The 19,058-nt window shown below is 33.6% G+C and overlaps 1 protein-coding gene across 2 annotated transcripts; it reads left to right on the top strand.

The window, feature by feature from the left end:
• Positions 1-3,378: 3,378 nt before the first annotated feature.
• On the top strand, positions 3,379-17,637 carry LOC117905150 (prostaglandin E synthase 2-like). Of its 2 annotated transcripts, XM_034818065.1 has the most exons (7): positions 3,379-3,805; positions 9,914-10,048; positions 10,202-10,286; positions 12,214-12,308; positions 16,374-16,541; positions 16,920-17,105; positions 17,510-17,637. In XM_034818065.1, exons 1-6 carry the CDS (start codon positions 3,400-3,402, stop codon positions 17,078-17,080), a joined length of 1,050 nt encoding a protein of 349 aa, XP_034673956.1. In that variant the 5' UTR covers positions 3,379-3,399; the 3' UTR covers positions 17,081-17,105; positions 17,510-17,637. The 2 variants fall into 2 exon arrangements, with proteins under 2 accessions (XP_034673956.1, XP_034673955.1); XM_034818064.1 differs by lacking the exon at positions 17,510-17,637 and having other exon boundaries at positions 16,920-17,435.
• Positions 17,638-19,058: the final 1,421 nt, after the last annotated feature.

Genomic DNA, 19,058 nt, shown 5'->3' with positions numbered 1-19,058 from the left:
TTGAATTTGCACTCTTGAATTTGCACTCTTTTTTTTATAGTTTGATGATTATTTTGATTTTTCATTTGAATTTTTTAAATAAAATGTGAAAAAAAAAACTCATTTTGGTTTTAAATTATAAGCAATTAACAATATTTTGTTATCATCAAAACATAATCAAGGAAAATATTTGAGTTAATAGACATGACAAATGAATAATAAAATAGCTCATCAAAAAATTATTTCACCTTCGATGTTTTTTTCTTAAGTAAAACAAAATATATCGGTTTTCATTATTTCAATTCATTGTTTATGGAGGAATTTGTATTATATATGAAAATTAAGAGTTAGTCTAGCATCATTGTGTGGTAGAAAACTTGAACTAATCCCAACGATAAATTTTTAATTCTTTAATTACTTATTTATTTATTTATAACAATTGATATTATTTATTAAGACTAAACTTTAATCCAATAGTTGTGCAAATGAGAACTCTTGTTTTTTATTTTTTTTTTGTTCATCGTTAATTTCATCGGTGAGTGGCAAATTGAAAGCAAACCCCACACCCCAGCCCCTATCATAACACGTGTGAAAATCGTAATGGTCCTATGCAGTATAGAAGGTAATAAACAAATAAATAATGTAAGTTTATTGGAAAGCCTCTATAGTGTATTTTAATTTTTTTTTTTTTACTTCAATAAATGATAATGCAAATGGGTTTTGACTTTTGGTAATCACACGCACAAAATCAAGAAGAGTACTTTGATGATCAATGTATTCCTATTTCACTGCAAGTTGATCGAATAGCTCGATTCTGTAATAAAATCGATTTAAACTCTACAATCCAACGAATCATAAGATTATCATATAAATTTTAGTTATCTTAAATTATACTAGTAGAAGACGTAGTTTTGAATTTAACTTTAAAAAAATAATAAAAAGTTCACCCTAGGTATCGGGATAGACAAATTAATACTTATAATTATAAATGCGAATAAATACAAGTTTAAGAATGGTTTTTTTATTTAATATAAAGAATTATAAAAATATTAAAAATCATATATGTGCTATTAAATAAATAAATAATATCAAGTATTTTTCTATTGAATTTTTAATTTAATATTTTTGTAAATACCTTTTTTTTTATCTCTCTCTATATATATTCCTTTTGGGTGAAGTAGCTACTTTGAAACAATTAAGGGAATTTTATTGGCTGAAAGGTTGTCAAAGAATTAAATGAAGAGTCAATTTATAAATCAATCTTCAACTTGTTTCAAAGTATCTATATGTTGAAGAATTTACGTACTCTAGAATTTGATATTTAAACTAAGAATTTGTTTAATAGTAATTATAGGTAATGTTTATAATATTTATAATATTTACAAATTTTTTATATTTTAAGTATTAAAAATGTTAAAAACAATCATTACCAAACGCATTCTAAAAATATTTGTGTTAAAAATCATATACTCAACCCTTTGTCTAGTAAAAACAACCACACACATATGTATATATAATTGTTTTACCATATTATACTAATAGTAAAAATTTGATGGTTTAGTTTAATTTCTATATTCATATACTCTATTACAAAATGTTAAATTAATTAGCAAATGATAGAATATTGTCTAAAAAATTAGTATCCCACTTTATAGAAATATATTAATTTTATCCCTTAGTTTAATTTATGTATTCATGTATTCTATGATGAAATGTTAAATAAATTAGCAAATATCAAGTAACATGTTTTTTTTAATGATATAAATTTAGAATATATGAAATTGTTTCATGGTTTGAGTTTCATTCAAATGTTTGTTTGGGAATACTTTTTAATGATGTATGCTTGCAACTTTCTAAGCAAACCCTAAGCATAAAAATGTTGTAGTGGAGTCAAAATTGTTATCACCACATTTGCTCGGTAAAACTTAACACTTATTACTTAATGATTTAAGTTAAACTATAATTAAGTTGTTGTCTTAAAACTAATTAATTAATTATTATTTTAAATATTAAAGTTGTTTGATAAGATTAACTTAAAACTTATTATAAATTATCAAATTGACATATTTATCCTTATAAATTGCAATAGAGTAAAAAAATATCAAGTAATAACGGAGGTTATGAAATAATAAAAGAGATCGTGAAAATAATTATGACAAATGAAAGCAAAAAAATGTAAAATAAAAATGTGAACTTAAAAATAAGTTAATTGTGTTTACTTATTACTTAAAATGTTATTGATTGCAAGTCATACTATTAAATTATATCAACAAACGTACTTAATCTACTTAATAAATAAAATTAAGTTATTAAATCACTTTAAGTTATTAAGTTGGTTTACCAAACACCCACTTAATGTCAAAAGTGTAGACAAGGTCCCAATTATGATTGTAAAATATGATTCCTATAAATCAAGAGTTTTAAGATAATTTCGCATGATGCATATACATGATACTAAATAACATACATGTTCATTTGTAGCATGTTCAGCTGCAAAAACCTGATCTGAAGCACCCTGAGTAATATAAAATCGACCCCCAGCACCCAACCTAGTAAAGGGGAGCAAGTCGAGTCCCCTCGGATCTCACATCAACAACTGCTCTCTCAATGTCCGGTGGAGGAACTTGGTGTTGAATCGAGGATCTAACATTCTCGAACTCAGGCCTTAAGCCCATCAAAAACTTAAGAGAGCCCCTTTCTCCGCCTATTCTTTGTTATATCAAATTCTTCCTGACAAGAGCTTTAGAATCGGTGCCCCTGTATTTGAAAGGGGTCCTCATGCTGAGCTGGTCCATAAAAGTTAGTTCAGATATCTTATAAGTTGCTACAAGGATAGAAGAGATAACGAGAGAAAAACAAAAATACTAAAACAAATCTGTAATTTTGTCTTAAACTTACATTGTTTTTTTAATTATAAAATAAAATAAGAATGTAAACATATTTTTAATAGAATATACATGTAAAATCAGTCAAGTAATATAATGAAAATTATATTTCATATTAAAAATTTATTAATTATTGAAATCTTGAATTTATATATCATGTAATGATATTATTTGATCAAACGTGAATTTCTAAATAAACACACAAACCCTTAATGTATGTTTGATAATTGTTTTCGAAAAATAATTATAAAAAATAATTTTTGAAATTTTTGTTTAATTTTTATAGAATAAAAATTTATTTGAAAATTTAAATATTTTTAAATATATTTTAAAAGTAAATTAGTAAGAGGATCATATGTTCTTTTATCTCAACTAACCATTCATTATAAATATCTCAAGGTGCGCGGTTCCAAAGAGTAACTTAAAACGACGTCGCACGAGGAAAGAAAATGAGATGTTTGCCCCTGGAATCCCGTTTTAACCCACCAACGCAGTTTGATAAACCCTCCAACTTCCAATTTATTAAAAGCCTTCAATGATCCAGAAAATCCAGAAAATTCCAAACCCACGATTCGCCATGAGAAGAGCTTCAGCTCTCGCCTCCTCCGCTCTCTCCCGAACTCTCCTCTCTGCCCAAGACGGCGCCACCACCACTGCCGTCATCCAACACCGGATTTTCCAGGCGGCTCTATACGGAACCACCACCAGCGCCGCTGCTCAATCCACTCGCCAGAGGTGGTACTCTACGGCTCTCTATTCTCTCTCCGGCGGTTCAGCTAAAACCGTGTCTCTTTCCATCGCCGGAGCTCTGTTCTCCGTTGCCGCCGCCACCTCGCTTTCCGAAGAGGTGTTAGCCAAGGAGCCACCGTCCCCGGATCTTGTCCCTAAGGACGTTGTTCTTTATCAGTACGAAGCTTGCCCTTTCTGCAATAAGGTCAAAGGTAATTGATCTCACCATGACATTATAATGTTGTATCTTGAGTCTATAATGCATTATTATCTTATTGAGTTGTCAACAAAATTTGTGTTTCTTACATGAGGACCCCGCCCCGGCCGCCCCCCCTCCTTTTTTTTTTTTGGTGTGGATCACATGTAAGGAAGAGGGAAATGAGACGAAGAAGAGAAAAAGGAAGAACAAAAAATTTGCAAATGTTTAAGTTCTCAATAGAATAGGTTTTGGCTTAATAATTTTTTTAATAATACTTCTCCAATTCTATTCTCGTTGCATTTGCAATGTCTAAGTTCTTAAACAATTTCCCATAGTTCACCTAAGGCGCAAAAGTCTCCTGCAATTTAGGTGGGAGGCCACGCTTGAGTGAAGTGAAACTTGACTTAAGATGCATATCAAGTTATCAACAATTTAATCCAATCAATAAAAATCCAAGACTCCAAACATTTGAAAGAAGCATTCAACAATAAAGTAATGTAATCACATAAATTTCAATATACAATTAGAAATTTCAAGTATATAAGCGTTTAAGAAGGAAAAGTAAAGTAGACAAGATGCGCCTCTACAACAAGGCACATGTCTTGGCAAGCAAGGCACTATTTGGGGAGTGATTGCACCTTGAGCCTAGGTGCATTTTACTTTAAGCTTGTCTTTTAAAACTATGCAACTTCCATTATATTTTATCATTTTCTATGATAAACCAAATAAGTGAATTTTAAATTCCTTCCAATTCCATCACATTTTCTATGATAAACCAAATAAGTCAATTCGAAATTCCTTCCTATTCCCCAGTCCCTTTTTTTCTCGTACTTCCAAACGAGAAATTTGATTTTTTTTCTTGAATGGAAAACAAGAACCCTTCTCAACTTAAGTTGCCCAACTATTTGTCTTAGTTGGGTTGAGGAACTGAAACAACATGATGTGGGAAATTAATTTTTTGTTTTGTTGTGCAAGGATTCTCCAACTATCCAATTGGAGAATAAGGGAATGTTGATTATTAAGAATTTGGGGTTTGATCATGTATCAAGTGACACAGATTGAACTGGGGCCAGGATGGATGCCAGTATTTTTGGGGAGAAATGATATCAATTTTATGCCAATCTTATTCCAAGTCCTTCAACCATTGGAACCCTAATTATCTTTGCATTAAACATTAGTATCAACTATAATCCTATATGAGAAGTAGTTACTGCAAGAAGAACATCGTGTTCTTTTCTTTTTGTGCAAATTAATAGAGTGGTACTTAAGTGGGGAGTTCTGGAGCGTATTGGATGTGTACATATTTATGTTCAGGTGAAGTCCAATGATGGGCTTGTGGTAAAGGTGAGAAAGGGTTGGATATATTCCGAGAAGCATTTTGTTTGCTGTTGGAAATAGGGTTTTGGTGCAGGATTCTTTGTGGAACAGGTTCATCTATAATGTTTTCTGTTAGCCTATTACTACAAATATGAATGCAAAGATTGGGGAAATATGCTATTAGTTGCATTTTAATTCAGTTGATGTAATTATATTATGGGGGATATAGAAGATTTGAAAGAATTCCCTATTATCAGTTTGGTGGGAGGGCTTTATGAGCTCCTTACTAAAGTTTTGATTAGTAGGTTTAAAAGAATAGTGAGAATGGTATCAAATTTTTATCACACATTTGTTGAGGGTAGACAAATTTTGGATGTGGTTCTTATAGAAAATGAAGCCATTGACTCAAGGTTGAAAGGCTTAAAGAGCGGGGTTATTTGTAAGAAGGATATTGAGAAGGCTTACGATCATGTAAACTGGGGTTTCTTGTTAGCAATCATGGAGAAAATGGGTTTTGGTGCCAAGTGGTTAAGATGGATGAAGTGTTTCATCTCTAGGCTTGTTTTTCGGTTTGATTAATGGGATCCTTGCGAGTTTCTTTTGGAGTTCTAGAGACTTGATTCAAGATGACCCTCTTGCAGGTTACTCATTCTAAGGATTTGGCTAGGGTGTTGGGAGTGGGTTCTCTCCCAACCACCTCTTGGGGTTTCTTATTGAGAGCCCTTTATAAATGCTTGCGAGTTTGGAATGTTGTGGAAGAAAGATTTCAAAGACGACTCTTTATTTAGAAGGGACAATACTTATCAAAGGAGAGAGATTGACTTGGTAAAGAACACCATTTCTAGCCTTTTAATTTTTCTTGATGTCTTTATTTGTCATTCCTTGAAAGGTGAGTTTTAGGACTGGAAAAGATCTAAAGGGACTTCTTATTTTGGTGGGGGGGGGTTGGGGGGGAACACTTTAAAGAAGGCCTATTTGGTGTATTGGTTGATAGTCTATATGGGCAAAAAGGTTGGGGTAAAAAATTTGTCTACCCTAAATAAGACCCTCCTTATGGTATTGGTGATTCATGATTGAGAATGAGTCCCTTTAGAAGTAGGTGATCTTAGGGAAGTATGAGGAGTGAGAGGAGGATTGGCGTTATCAAGGCTTAAATATCGCGATAAATCGATGGTATATCACTGAAATATTGTGTATCGGAGGCAACTGACATGATAACCTCCTCCAAGATGTCGACCACTCGATATTTCTTTATACTCACCTTTTTTTTGCTGATTTTTTGGCCATATATCGATATTTTGCTGATTTTCATCTATTTCTTGGCCTTTTTTTTATGCCACATCATTGATTTCTTTTGAGTTTTGACTTTCAAAATTTGGAATTGGGTGGTCAAAATTGGGCACAACCACTAGCGTGCCTGTTGTGCTTCAGTAGCTTGCAACAACACTTAAAATACTGATTTTGGATTTTGTTCTTGGTTGATGCGGGACTGCATTTAAGGATGAAAGGAAAAATAACTTAGATTTGTAGAGAGATGGGATTTGAACCCATGACCTCATGTATAAGAGGGGGTGGCTGTGCCACCAAGCTAGCTTTGTTTGTTGTAATAATGCATGCATTTATATATCTATATATATATATATACACACATATACATATATTTAAATTATAGATGATCATTATATAGATTCATAAATGTAAATATCATATACTTATCTATTTATATTATAAATATTATATATATGTATAAATATATAGTTAAATTATATATGCATAAATATGTATATTATAAATTAATTAAAATAAAATTATTATAAATAAATTAATTTTAAGTATCATGTATTTGCATAATAATGAAATATAAAATAAATATAAATTTATAAATAAAATTATCAATATTTTAAAATAAAAAATAATTATACATGTATCATAATTTCTTTTGCTTTATTAAATACATTCAAATTAGATAAATCTTTATAAAATGTATTTTTAAATTTTGAATATTATTATTGGATATCACAAATTATATCACACATGTATCAATTTTTGTAACAAAACAACCATAAAATGTCCATTATTACTTCTTATATCATTTTTTTAGATTTTTTCTCAACATTTTTATAAGTTTTAATTAATTTTTGTGGTTGATATTTTTATGTCAGAATATTCACTGATATTTCCCGATATATCCCGATATATCCATAAAATTGAGTTGCCAATATATTCGTAAAAACTGATATTTTCATCCTTGGGTGTTGTAGAGTATTGAAGGATGGATATGGAGAAGGGCTATGAAAGGGTCAAGTTTAGGGTGAGAAAATGGTAAGAGAGTGAGATTTTGGAAGGACAGGTGGTGTGGTGATGATTCATTGAAAGTAAGTTTTCTTGGGCTGTTCTCCATAGCCACAACTAAAGATGATTGGGTAGGCCAATTGTGGGAGTAGAGAGGTGGAGGTTATTGAAATCCGTTGTTCTCTAGGCAGAATAATGATTGACGGTTGGGTGAGGTGGAGGCTTTTTTTAGGAAGTTGCAAGGGCAAATGTTTAGAAGGGATATAGAGGACATGATGGTTCGACAGGAATAAAAAAGCAACAATTTTTATAGTTAAATGCTTGTATTTGTCCTTAATAAACTGTAGTGTGAAGCGGCTTTCAATGGGTGTTGTGTGAAACCCTTGGGTTCTAATGAAGGTTAGCTTCTTTGTTTGGGAAGCTTCATGGGAAAGATTCTGACTCTAGATCAGCTAAAAAGGGGGGATCAGAGGTTGTTTTGTTGATGTTATTTGTGTAAAGGAAAGGAGCAAATGGTAGATCGTATCCTTCTTCATTGCTCCAAAGAGTCATGCTACATAAGTTAGTTTTTGCTCTGTTTGGCATTCAGTGGGTGATGCCTTCCTCAATTAAATATGTGTTTTTTAGTTGGTATGGATCTTTTCTTGGGAAGAAGAGAAAGAAAGTGTTGAGAACAACTCCTTTGTGTTTATTTTGGACCTCATGGAAGGAGAGAAGACATATCAAGCAATTAAACAATCTTTTATATACATGTTTATGAATTGGGTTAAGATGCACAAAGGAGGTAGCTCGTTATTCATGTTTGATTTTATTGTTTGGCTGGGCTGTAAGGTGAGGGTGTTGTTTATTTGTGTTCCCCTTTGTTTTTTGGGCCTTTGGTGCCCTATACACACTGTGCATATTTTTGTGCACCCCATCCTTTTGGTAGGCGTTTTTTTATACATTTGTGATTACCTATAAAAAATGGGTTAATTTCATTTGCATCCTTTGAAGTTTAGTGTAAATACACAAAGGCATCATTGGCTTCAAATTTCATTAGGTAACACCCTTAAATGTATTTCGTCCATAATTTTTTTTTTTAGAGAGATTTTATGTAGGTGTGTTTAATAATTCTCTAAAAGAATTTTTTATTCTCTAAAAATAATTTTTATAAAAGAATACATCAATAAAGGTGCTAATCAATGAAATTGAAACCAATGGTGGTTATCTCAGGGGATGTAAATGAAATTAACCCAAAAAATATATTAAGAGAATAGGTTTTTTTTTTTTTTTTTTTTTTTTTAATTTTTTTTAATTTTTTTTTTATGAGAAACAACAATATAGTATATTAAGGTAAGAATAAGTACACTAGAGGATGGGTAATCCTCCAAAATAACTGCACAAAAAATAAGTAGGAGCCTCCAAAGTACAAGTAAATCTATACAACTATGAGGTTCCACAACCTATGTCCCATGTGGGAGTCAAGAGAATAGTTGATTAGCCATTTTTTAACGTATGTTGGTTGCTGTCTCAAGAAGGTGGAATATTCAAGAGAACATCGTGTAACTCTATGTATATACTTCAAACTTTTTGGTGGGGTTCTGGGGGTAGAGGGGAAGAAGGTTATGGTTTGTTAAGGTTTATGGTTGGGGAGGTGATGAATGGACCGAAATTGTAAATATTTTTGGGAACATAAAATTTACGTTTCTATTAAAAAAGGAAATGAGAATACTAAACATGTTCATGTTTGTGGTTCTCTATCAAAGTCAGAGCAATTTGTATTTAAGAGGGTTGTAGAGTCTTTTTTCCTCTCCTCTTCTCTTCCATCAAGTGTATGTTTGCAACACAATTCTCCCTCTCCCGTTTTCTGTCTATTGCTCCCTTTCTCTCTCTCTCTCTCTCTCTCTCTCTCTCTCTCTCTTCTTCTTTCTACCTTTATTACTTTCTCCTTCTCTCTATCTTTTTCTCTGCCTTTGTTTCCCTCTCTTCTTCTCTCCCTTTGTCTCCCTTTATCTCTTTCTATCTTTTTCTTGGCCTTTGTCTCTATCTATCTTCATTTCTCCCTTTGTCTTTCTCTTTCTCCTTCTCTCCCTTTATTTGTCTTTCTCTTGCTCCCTCTGTATTTCCCTTTGTCTCCTCCATCTTTTTCTATTTCTCTCCCTCTCTCTCTCCAGCTGCCAATTTATCTCTCTCCTCAGATCATCCAACATGTTTATTTTATTTTATTTATTTTTTGTGTTTTTAGCATATTCTATTATAAAATAAAAAAATATATTTCTATTATAAAAAATAACTAAATTAACAAAAACAATAGAAATCAGTTTCATGTTTCCTGTCTTTAAGAAAATGGAAAATGGCCATTTCCTGAAAGCAGGTTTTTAATTTTTACTTTATTATGCTTTCTCTTTTTAGAGGAAGGACTAGATTGAAAGATGCAATGTATGCTATTTACATTTTCATATGTTGTTGTGTTGTCATGTTGTTCTTTTCTTTCAGTGGCTCATGCATCGTTTATTTGCTCTTGCTATCTCAGCTTTCTTGGACTATTATGATATACCATACAAAGTTGTGGAGGTCAATCCGCTCAGTAAAAGAGAGATCAAATGGTCTGATTACAAGAAGGTGCCTATACTGATGGTGAATGATGAGCAGCTAGTGGATTCATCAGGTCATTGTTATTATTACTTTTAATACACTATCCAAAATTTCTTGATTGGATTATGGAAATAAGATATTTGTACTATAATCCTCTTAGAGACTTGTTATCACTCATTGACTTCTTTGCAATCGTCTGTTAAACAAGCATGTTACCTTTGTACAGCTATAATTGACAAGATGAGCGACAAGATTCTTCCAAAAAAATCTGCTGATTCAGCCTCTGATGATGAAGAGAGAAAGTGGCGGCAGTAAGATGTTTTTCTTCTGTAGATAAAGTTCATTTTGTCGAGCATTTGATGTTTCATTCATATATAAATCTGTGGCGCTTGAGAAGGGTGGAGAATATGCTTTCATCTGCTGATTAACGCATTGAAATCAGACATATCTTCCTTCCTTGGATCCATTGGGAACTTTATTAAATCTGTAGAAAAGTTTTGTGAAGGGAGGCCTTTTGCATTTATCTAAGATTGCACTAAAGAACACAGGTTCATGGCATCTGACAACTAATTTATTTACATTGCATGGTAAAAAGTAATTTCTGTAGCATCTTGAAGTACTTGGGGAAAAAGCTTTGTTTAGTTATATCCAAAGGTTAATGAAGATACAAAATTTATATTTATGCTTATACTTAAGAACAAAACAATCTATATTTGCACATGTGTTCCAGTAAAAAAAAAAATGTTTGCACACATTATTATATGAATGTGTACCTAAACACATATAAAGGTTCTCAGGGCTCAATTATATTCATAATTAATGTTCTTTGATTTTCTGTATGCTTTATGGTTATTTGGTTGTGTGTGTGTGCGTTTCCCCCTTTTTGGGTAGAAAATGTGTAATTGTTGCTTGGTAGTTTCAACTAAGAAACAATTACACGTATAGAGAGCCTTTCCCAGCTAGTATAGTGTGGAGCACTTGGGAACCAATGAAGGTCACTTTCTCTCCTGGGAAGCCCATCATCTTGGAGTAGAATTCTAACTTTTGACCAGCTTAAAAGGAGGGGTCAGACTCTCTCGTATAGGTGCTACTTGTGCAAAAGTGATGAGGAAATGACATACCACTTGCTTCTACATTGTTCCAAAGCAAGAATGGTGTGACCCCTGATTATTCTCTTTTTGGAGTAGAGTGGGTGATGCATTCTTCAATTAGAAGGAATTTGTTGGGTTGACATGACTCCTTCGTGGGGAAAAAATGGAAAAAAGTGTGGAGGGTCATTCCCTTGTGCTTGTTGTGGACTCTTTGAAAGGAAGGGAACAAAAAGACTTTTAATGATGTTAAGCACTCTGACCAATCAATCAAATCAATTTTATTTATACTTTTGTGAATTGGGCTAGGGTAGGTGTATGTAGAGGACCATACAACATCTATGTTTTCCTTTTGTAAGTGTGAATGTATTAGAGTAAAAATGGAGCATACACGATGTATACAAAGCAACCAAAAAACCAAAAAAAGCATGGGAGCACAAAAACCAGCAAACACATTCTCCAAAGAGCCTATCCAGCCCACAAACTCTAACAACGATAGAGGGTCGCCCCCAATATACAATCTTACCCACTCCCAAAAAAGACTCAAGAAAGAACTTTTAATTGTTTGGTCCAAACTTTTACAATTATTGAATGCTCTCCTATTTCTCTCCCTCCATACGGTCTAGAACACGCAAAACGGAGCAGCCCTCCTAGCCTTTTTTTTTTTATTCAACAAAAGATCCATACCAACTTAAGAGAAACCTCCTAACTGAAGGGTGCATCATCCACTCTACAAAATAAAGAAAAAATCAACTTCCACAAAACGCGTGCTTTTGTGCAATGAAGAAGAATATGATCACCCATTTCTTTTCCTTTGCACATGTAGATTTTGTAGATTGGTTGAACTTAAAGAAAGGAGAGGGCTTTTTTTGTTTCTTAACCCTTTCACCTATAATGGGCATTCATTGTATACTTCGTGTGTACTATACTATGCCTCCTCTTAGATGCTTTTAATATTTGTTCTATTTTGCCTATCAAAAAAAATTGTTGCTCAGTAATTTCTTGAGTGACAATTATGCTGCCACTGTTTATTGTTAAGGCATTAGTTCAATAGTTCTTGTCATTTTCTGACTGTTGTTTGGATTGTTATAATGTGTTTCTAATTGCTTTACACAATTTATGGCTGATTATTGATGATTTCATGATCTAGGTGGGTTGATAATCACTTGGTTCATGTATTATCACCAAACATATACCGAAGTACTTCAGAGGCTCTTGAGTCCTTTGACTATATCACTAGCAATGGTAAGATATTGTGGAGCTACATATATTTGTATGTATTATTACACTATCATCTATTGAATTTCTTTTCTAATCTAGACTGGAACTGGAGATAGTCATTGATTCTTTGTATGAATAGCTATATATAGTATATTTTTGTTTATAATGCCTTTAAATACAGTCCAATATATCATACTTCTGCCGGATATGAGGTGGGTATGGGAAATCCGTCTAACAAAGCCCTCTTGGTTAGATATGGAATTAGTATCTCAAACAAATAAAAAGAACAAATTCCTATTTTGTTTTAAGCAACATCACCCTCATGTTAGACACTATATTTTTAGTCATACACCTCAATTGTTCTACAACATAGAATGAGAGGACAGAGAAATTATATCATTTAGCGGTGTCCCTCTGTACTAAGATCTAGGAATAAAAACAATCTGGCCCTTAGAGACACATCAACACTGAATGCTTCTACCTGAGTCCATGTAACATAGTTCTATATAGAGTTCTTTCTTCTAGTGATGTGTTTGGGATAAAATATTCATGCTTCTGTTTCTTAATTCTTGGAATGATTATATTGAATATAATAATCCCTTTGAATCTTTGAAAATGCATCAGCTATGGGTGGTTGTCATCAAGAGATGGTTAAATGATATATTCCATAGTAAATTCTTGGACTAAATTATTAAATTGGATTTAATCTTATATTCAGATATTTGAAAAACCTTCAAATTGTCACCCAACTATAATTAGTTAAATATTATATTCCCATAAAACAATTAGCATGCAGAAGATGAATTATTTACCAATTTTGCTAATAGGTCTTTAAGTATTGGCATGTATTCGCACCTTTTTGGTTGCTTTGTATACGTCGTGTATGCCTTTTCTTTTAATGTAATTGCCTTTACTTATAAAAAAAAAGGTCTTTAAGTATTGGCATGAAAGAAATTGTCTACTTGTGAGAGTTTGATATTCTCCCCAATGTTACTTAAGATTGTTCTAGAAAGGGGTGGAGGGTGTGAATAGAACTTCTTGAAAATTATTTTTCAATTGATCGTTTAGTACAAAGTGTCAAACACCTTACATGCAAGTTATAAACCAAGGTAGAGAGCAATATGTAAATCAACCACCCACCAAACAAACTTCATGAATCATGAACATCAAGACGTGTAGTGTTTCTACCTTAGGCCTTAATCTACTTCTGGAAACCTTTCTGGTTTTCATCCAGTAAACACAAGGTTTTTCGGCTCACTTAAAACTGTTGGACAACAACAAGCAAGAGCACTTAACAGCAGCTCACCAACCAATTGCATAAGGGCTGACAATCTAATCCACTGACAGAACACAATATCTTTGCAAATTTATAACCAATATTAATATCATCAATCTAAAAAATAAGTGCACTGACAACCACATGCATGGAACCCCAGAAATTATTTTTTCTAAGTGACCACCAACATTTCCTTCTTCAACCTCCTTAACTACGTGCTTCAACCAGTTGGAGGTTTCCAGGCCCGTGTGACTTCCAGAAGGTATCAGTTTTTACATTTAATAACTCCCTTGTGCTGTGAGAATCAGTACATGAGGACATTTGAACAATCCCTTCTTTTTGGAAGAAAGGGGATGTTTGATTGAAGTACTCTCTTCCATTGTTTGACTTCTTGTTTTTAAGCTGGACACTGAACTAGTTGTTGATCATTTTATGTAATATGGGAAACACGACTGCTTACATCAGATTTATTTTTTAAGAGGAAGAGCTCGTTACAGTAATCATCAATAAATGATTCAAACCAGTGGGCTCCAAAGATATTTAGTGTCTGAGAGGGCTCCCAAATATCATTATTTATTAATGCAAATGGGGAAGAAGACTTTTTATTTATTTATAGGTAACTTTTTGTCCTCATTGGGACTTGAACCTAGAACTTCATACCAATCCTCTCCAACACTTTACCACTTGAGTCAAGGCCTTTAGGGGAGAAAACCTTTTGTTACTTAATGGAAAAGAGACATGGTGGTGTTTGGAAAATTCACACACCTCACATTGGAAATTATTGATCTCCAAATGTTCAAATAGTAAAGGAAACATTATTTTTAACAAAAAAGGTGGATGTTCCAAATGAAACTGATGAATCCAAATTTGGCCTTTATTTGATGAAGATTTCTCTAAAAAATGGAAATTATTGGTCACCATTCCCACTGCTAGTTTCAAGTAGGTAGAACACACCTTGTTCCTTAGCATGTCCAAACATCCTCCTTGTAACTCACTCTTGAAGAACACAATCAGATGGAAAAAATGTAACACTACAATTCAAATCTTTACTGATTTGATAAATTGATAACAGATTGACTGAAAGATTAGGCATGTGTAATGCAGATTTTAAGTTAAGAGAGGTGTTAGAGTGACAGTCCCTTAATCAGCAGCAGCGACTAGTGTACCATCAGTCAGTTTGATTTTTTGATTTCCAGTGCATGGGTTATTTTGGCCGGTTTGGCGGGGGGTGTATAGGTATTGTATACCTTGAGTCGCTTTTTTGGCGCCTCTTTTTAATAAATCTTTTTTGACCTATAAAAAAAAACCAGTGCACGGGTTATATGTACTCAAATGGTTTGCAAAGTAGGTCATATGATCGGTGACGCCCGAGCCTATAACCTAGGAACCAGAAAGACATTCATTCAAGGCACTAAGAGCATGAGATACTGGATACTTGACAGTGCCAAGGAAGATGAGGCACTTGGTTTGTCTAACGAGGTGAGAAGATTTCTGAGCTTTTCAATTTCTTCTTTATTGAACATCCCCTCTTCTGAGCTGTTAGGTGCTGGGTTTCCCTGGTAAGAAGGTTCAGAATGGGCCATATGGGCTTGGCCATATTGCCGCTGCCTCTGCCTAGGGACTGAGGCTTTCCATGAGGCTTCCTGCAGGTTTCTTTTGTATGTTGTGGTTTCTTGTAGTAATTGCACCATAAGCCGTCTTTACTACAGGGTGGTTTGGGTCCTCAGTTCTCACAAGATCTGCACTGCCTCCATTACTGTTATTAACCAAGTCACCACTGGGTTTTGCTGAAACAAGAGCTAACCCTTCAGGGTATGTAGTGTCAAGCATTACCATCCTTCGTCTTCTTCAGCCTGTATTTTGGAGAAGTCTTCATTAAGTGAAGGCAGGGTTTCCTTACCAAGGACGTGAACACGTACTTGACCATACTCCACATTGAGACCATCAAAGAACTAAAATATTCTCTTTCAACAGATAATTGTTACATGACAGCATCCTCATTACACTTCATCTTGGAATTTAGATGATAATCTAACACGAGACATAATTATTTCATAATGTTATGGTATTCAATTACAGATAAGTTAACTTGTTTAGGGGCTGTGGTCTTGGTCTTTATCTCATAGATTTGGGCTGTATCTTGTATCTTGGAGTATGTTTGTTGAATGACCTCCCAAATTTCCTTTATCGTGGTGAGAAGCATGTAAGGACCACTGATTTCAGGTTATAAAATTCCACAGCCAGGTCATGATCATGGAGTCTTGTTCGTCCCACACACCAAACTTGGGATCCTTCTTGTTTGGTTCTGGTCCGATTAAGTGATTTAGTTTACCTTTTCCTTTCAAGATGTTCTTAACTAATTGGGACCAGACTAGGTAGTTTCTGCCATTCAGGCGAAATGAAGATTGGAGATTCTGGTAGTCGCTTGATGATGAAGATTGAGGGTTCTCATTTGAGCCTGGGCCTGCAAAGGCAGCTTTTGATGTGTCCGAGATATTCAGGAAGTAAAGAAAGAATTTAGAATTTTATGGAATGAAAAAACTCAAAATCAGAGGCTATGAAGGCCAATGAAGGAGTTGTCCTTGTGATCAGATTAAAAAAAGACAGATTATGTTGCTAGAATCTCTATTTGATTTATAGTGACTGTCTTGTGTTATCCAGGTTTTTAACTTCTAGGTAATTTGGCCCAAGATGCTAACATAATTTGTTAAGCTTATGCTTTATGAATCTCATTTAGATCATGCTTCAGTTTGCTATATCATGAATTTTAGCATTAGATTTTAGCCAATAACCTAATTCTCTGGTTATTGCAGGTAATTTTAGCTTCACAGAAAAATTAACTGTGAAGTATGCTGGAGCTGCAGCTATGTATTTTGTGTCCAAGAAATTGAAGAAGAGACATAATATTACTGATGAACGTGCAGCATTGTATGAAGCTGCAGAAACATGGGTTGATGGTCTCAATGGCAGGGAGTTTCTTGGTATGTGCTATAGATGCCATTCTTCACTTAGTTAACTGATGAGCATGGCATATAGGCGCATAATATTATTTTGTAAATGAATATTCATGCATTCATTACATTTCATGTCATGAACACAATCACAGAGTTACCAAATGACACTACAAAAGTCTTGTAGCATATGATTTGGATTTTTTCTTAATTCTATACACAATGATAGTTATGCTTTAGACCTATTAAAATTCATGCAATTCTTTTAATTTCCCCACCTATCATAAGTAGGGACTTACCAAAACTGACCCTTGATTTATCCTCAAGGCCTGTGGTTGCATGCATATGCACATACTTTTTGCTGTCCTAACCAAATCAATTCTGCTTGCTTCTTTTTTGTTGTTTCAGGTGGCTCCAAACCTAATTTAGCTGACCTTGCTGTCTTTGGGGTGTTGAGACCCATCCGTTACCTGAGGTCTGGTAGAGATATGGTGGAAAACACTCGTATTGGTGAATGGTACACAAGAATGGAGAATGCTGTGGGGGAGTCATCAAGGATTAAAGCCTAGACCAGAAATCATGTTGAATTGGCAAGTATGCACTCTGCTTCAACCACAAGTTTGCTGGTTTTGTTGCCAAACTAAGTACATTCTTTATAGAAGGAAAGAACAAAATTTTTTGGAAGAGACAGTTGTGGCACTTTTCCCTTTAAAAGATTTTTCAAAGTGGTAATGGGTGATTTAATATTATGCAAAATTTTGCTATTGCAATTCATTGATCAGAGTCAGAGGTTAAAATCATTATTATAAATTTTGGTGGAAATACTGATCAATAGGACAGAATAAATATGTAGCGAATTGTGAACCTCAAAATTGAGGAATGTGCTATTATGATTTCTAAAAAATAATAAGCATATTTTTTAGATGATTGTTTGAGGCTTGAACTACTTGTCTGGGTTGTAATTGTCTGAAGCTTTTGCAATATGTCTTTCTCATCAGATGCGTTCTTCTCCCAGTATATGGAATCGCTGAAACTGTGTAAGCTTCATGCTGAAAATATTCTAAATAAGCAAGCCAAATTTGATTTGTACAGTCCGGTGAAGTTCTTCACACCTAACCAAAAAAAACATTGCCTATCCTTTTGAGATGATATGCAACTGCCTGCCTGGTTGCGAAAAATGCAGAAATGACAAAAGAAACTTTGAAATCATTATGAGTGGTTCAATGATAATTTATTTAATTAGGTTTGCTTTTTCTGAAGGTTTAAAACACATGGCCTTCAGTGTGGACCGATAGTCACCTAAGTGTCTTTTTTTAACTTTTTGTGGATTTAAATTATGAGTCATGCATATGTGATATATTTTCTTCAGTAGCTGCTGGGAGAAAGTGTATAAAATTGATGATTACTAATCTTATTGTGCACGTATGAGAGGCTGCCATCCTCCCTTTGGAATGAGATGTTCTTTTAAGTATTACTTTCATAAACTGAGGACATTTATGGATCGTATTGAAAAATTTGAACAACCTAATTACAGAAATGAACAATCGTTGGGAATAGATTATGAAGGTGAGCAGGTGCTGATGGTGAGTGCATCTTTCTTAAAAAGAGGTTGGGGTTGACAGGGAACTCAATTGTCCAAATTTTTTTTTGTTCGAATACTTTCTTTTCCATTAGATTTTTCCTTTTTCATGTTGTGATTGAATCTGAGCCATGATCTTTGGCTTTCAGTTTGTTTGGTGTTTCTTCGATTCTTCCTCCTTCGATTATGTAGATGTTGTACTCAGTTGGCATTGCACTTCTGTTTATTCTAAAAAGGTTTGGAAGCTGAACCCTTTGTGTATTTTCTTGGATTGTTTGAAAAGGAGTAAAATCATAGAACATTTGAAGGGATACAGCAACCAACTTTGGTTGTAAAAATGTTTGTTCCTAAACAAACCTTATATATGTAGGTACATGGATATATGAGGAATGCCAGACTCTGTTTTCTTGATTCTTGGAGTTGGCTAATTAGTGCAAGGGTGCTAGCTGGGAATTTGGTTTATTTAGCCTTTTCCTTCTTTGGAGTGACCTATGTACAACATGTATTTGTGGGTTGGATCCCTTTCTGTTGGATTCTTTATGGATTTACCATTTTTTTTTTGGCTTATGAAAATTTTTCTCAGAAAAAATTAAAATCAATTGCTTTTTTGTTAAAATGAAAATCATTAATAATGGAAAAAGGTATAAAGAAGAGGGTTGAGTTTGGTAGTTAACTTATCTTGTTACTTTGATTAAGGGGCAATCTTGTGATCACATCCTTCTTCATTGCTCCAAGACAAGTTTGTTATGACAATCGATCTTCTCCTTGTTTCAAGTGGTTTGATTGTTGTCTTCCTCAATCAAAGTAAAGGTTCTAAATTGACATGGTTGTTTTGTTGGAAAAAGGAGAAAGGTGTGGAATGTTGATCCTCTTTGTTTGTTTTGGACTATTTGGAAAGAGAAGAGTAGAAGAGCTTTTGAGAGCTATCAGATTAAGAGTTGAAGTTTTCTTGGTTGTGTAACTTTTTA

This window comes from Vitis riparia, chromosome 17 (genome assembly GCF_004353265.1).
Source record: "Vitis riparia cultivar Riparia Gloire de Montpellier isolate 1030 chromosome 17, EGFV_Vit.rip_1.0, whole genome shotgun sequence".
Taxonomy (NCBI): domain Eukaryota; kingdom Viridiplantae; phylum Streptophyta; class Magnoliopsida; order Vitales; family Vitaceae; genus Vitis; species Vitis riparia.
The sequence above is the reverse complement of the archived record's forward strand: the minus strand, read 5'-3'. Positions and strand labels throughout refer to the sequence as shown.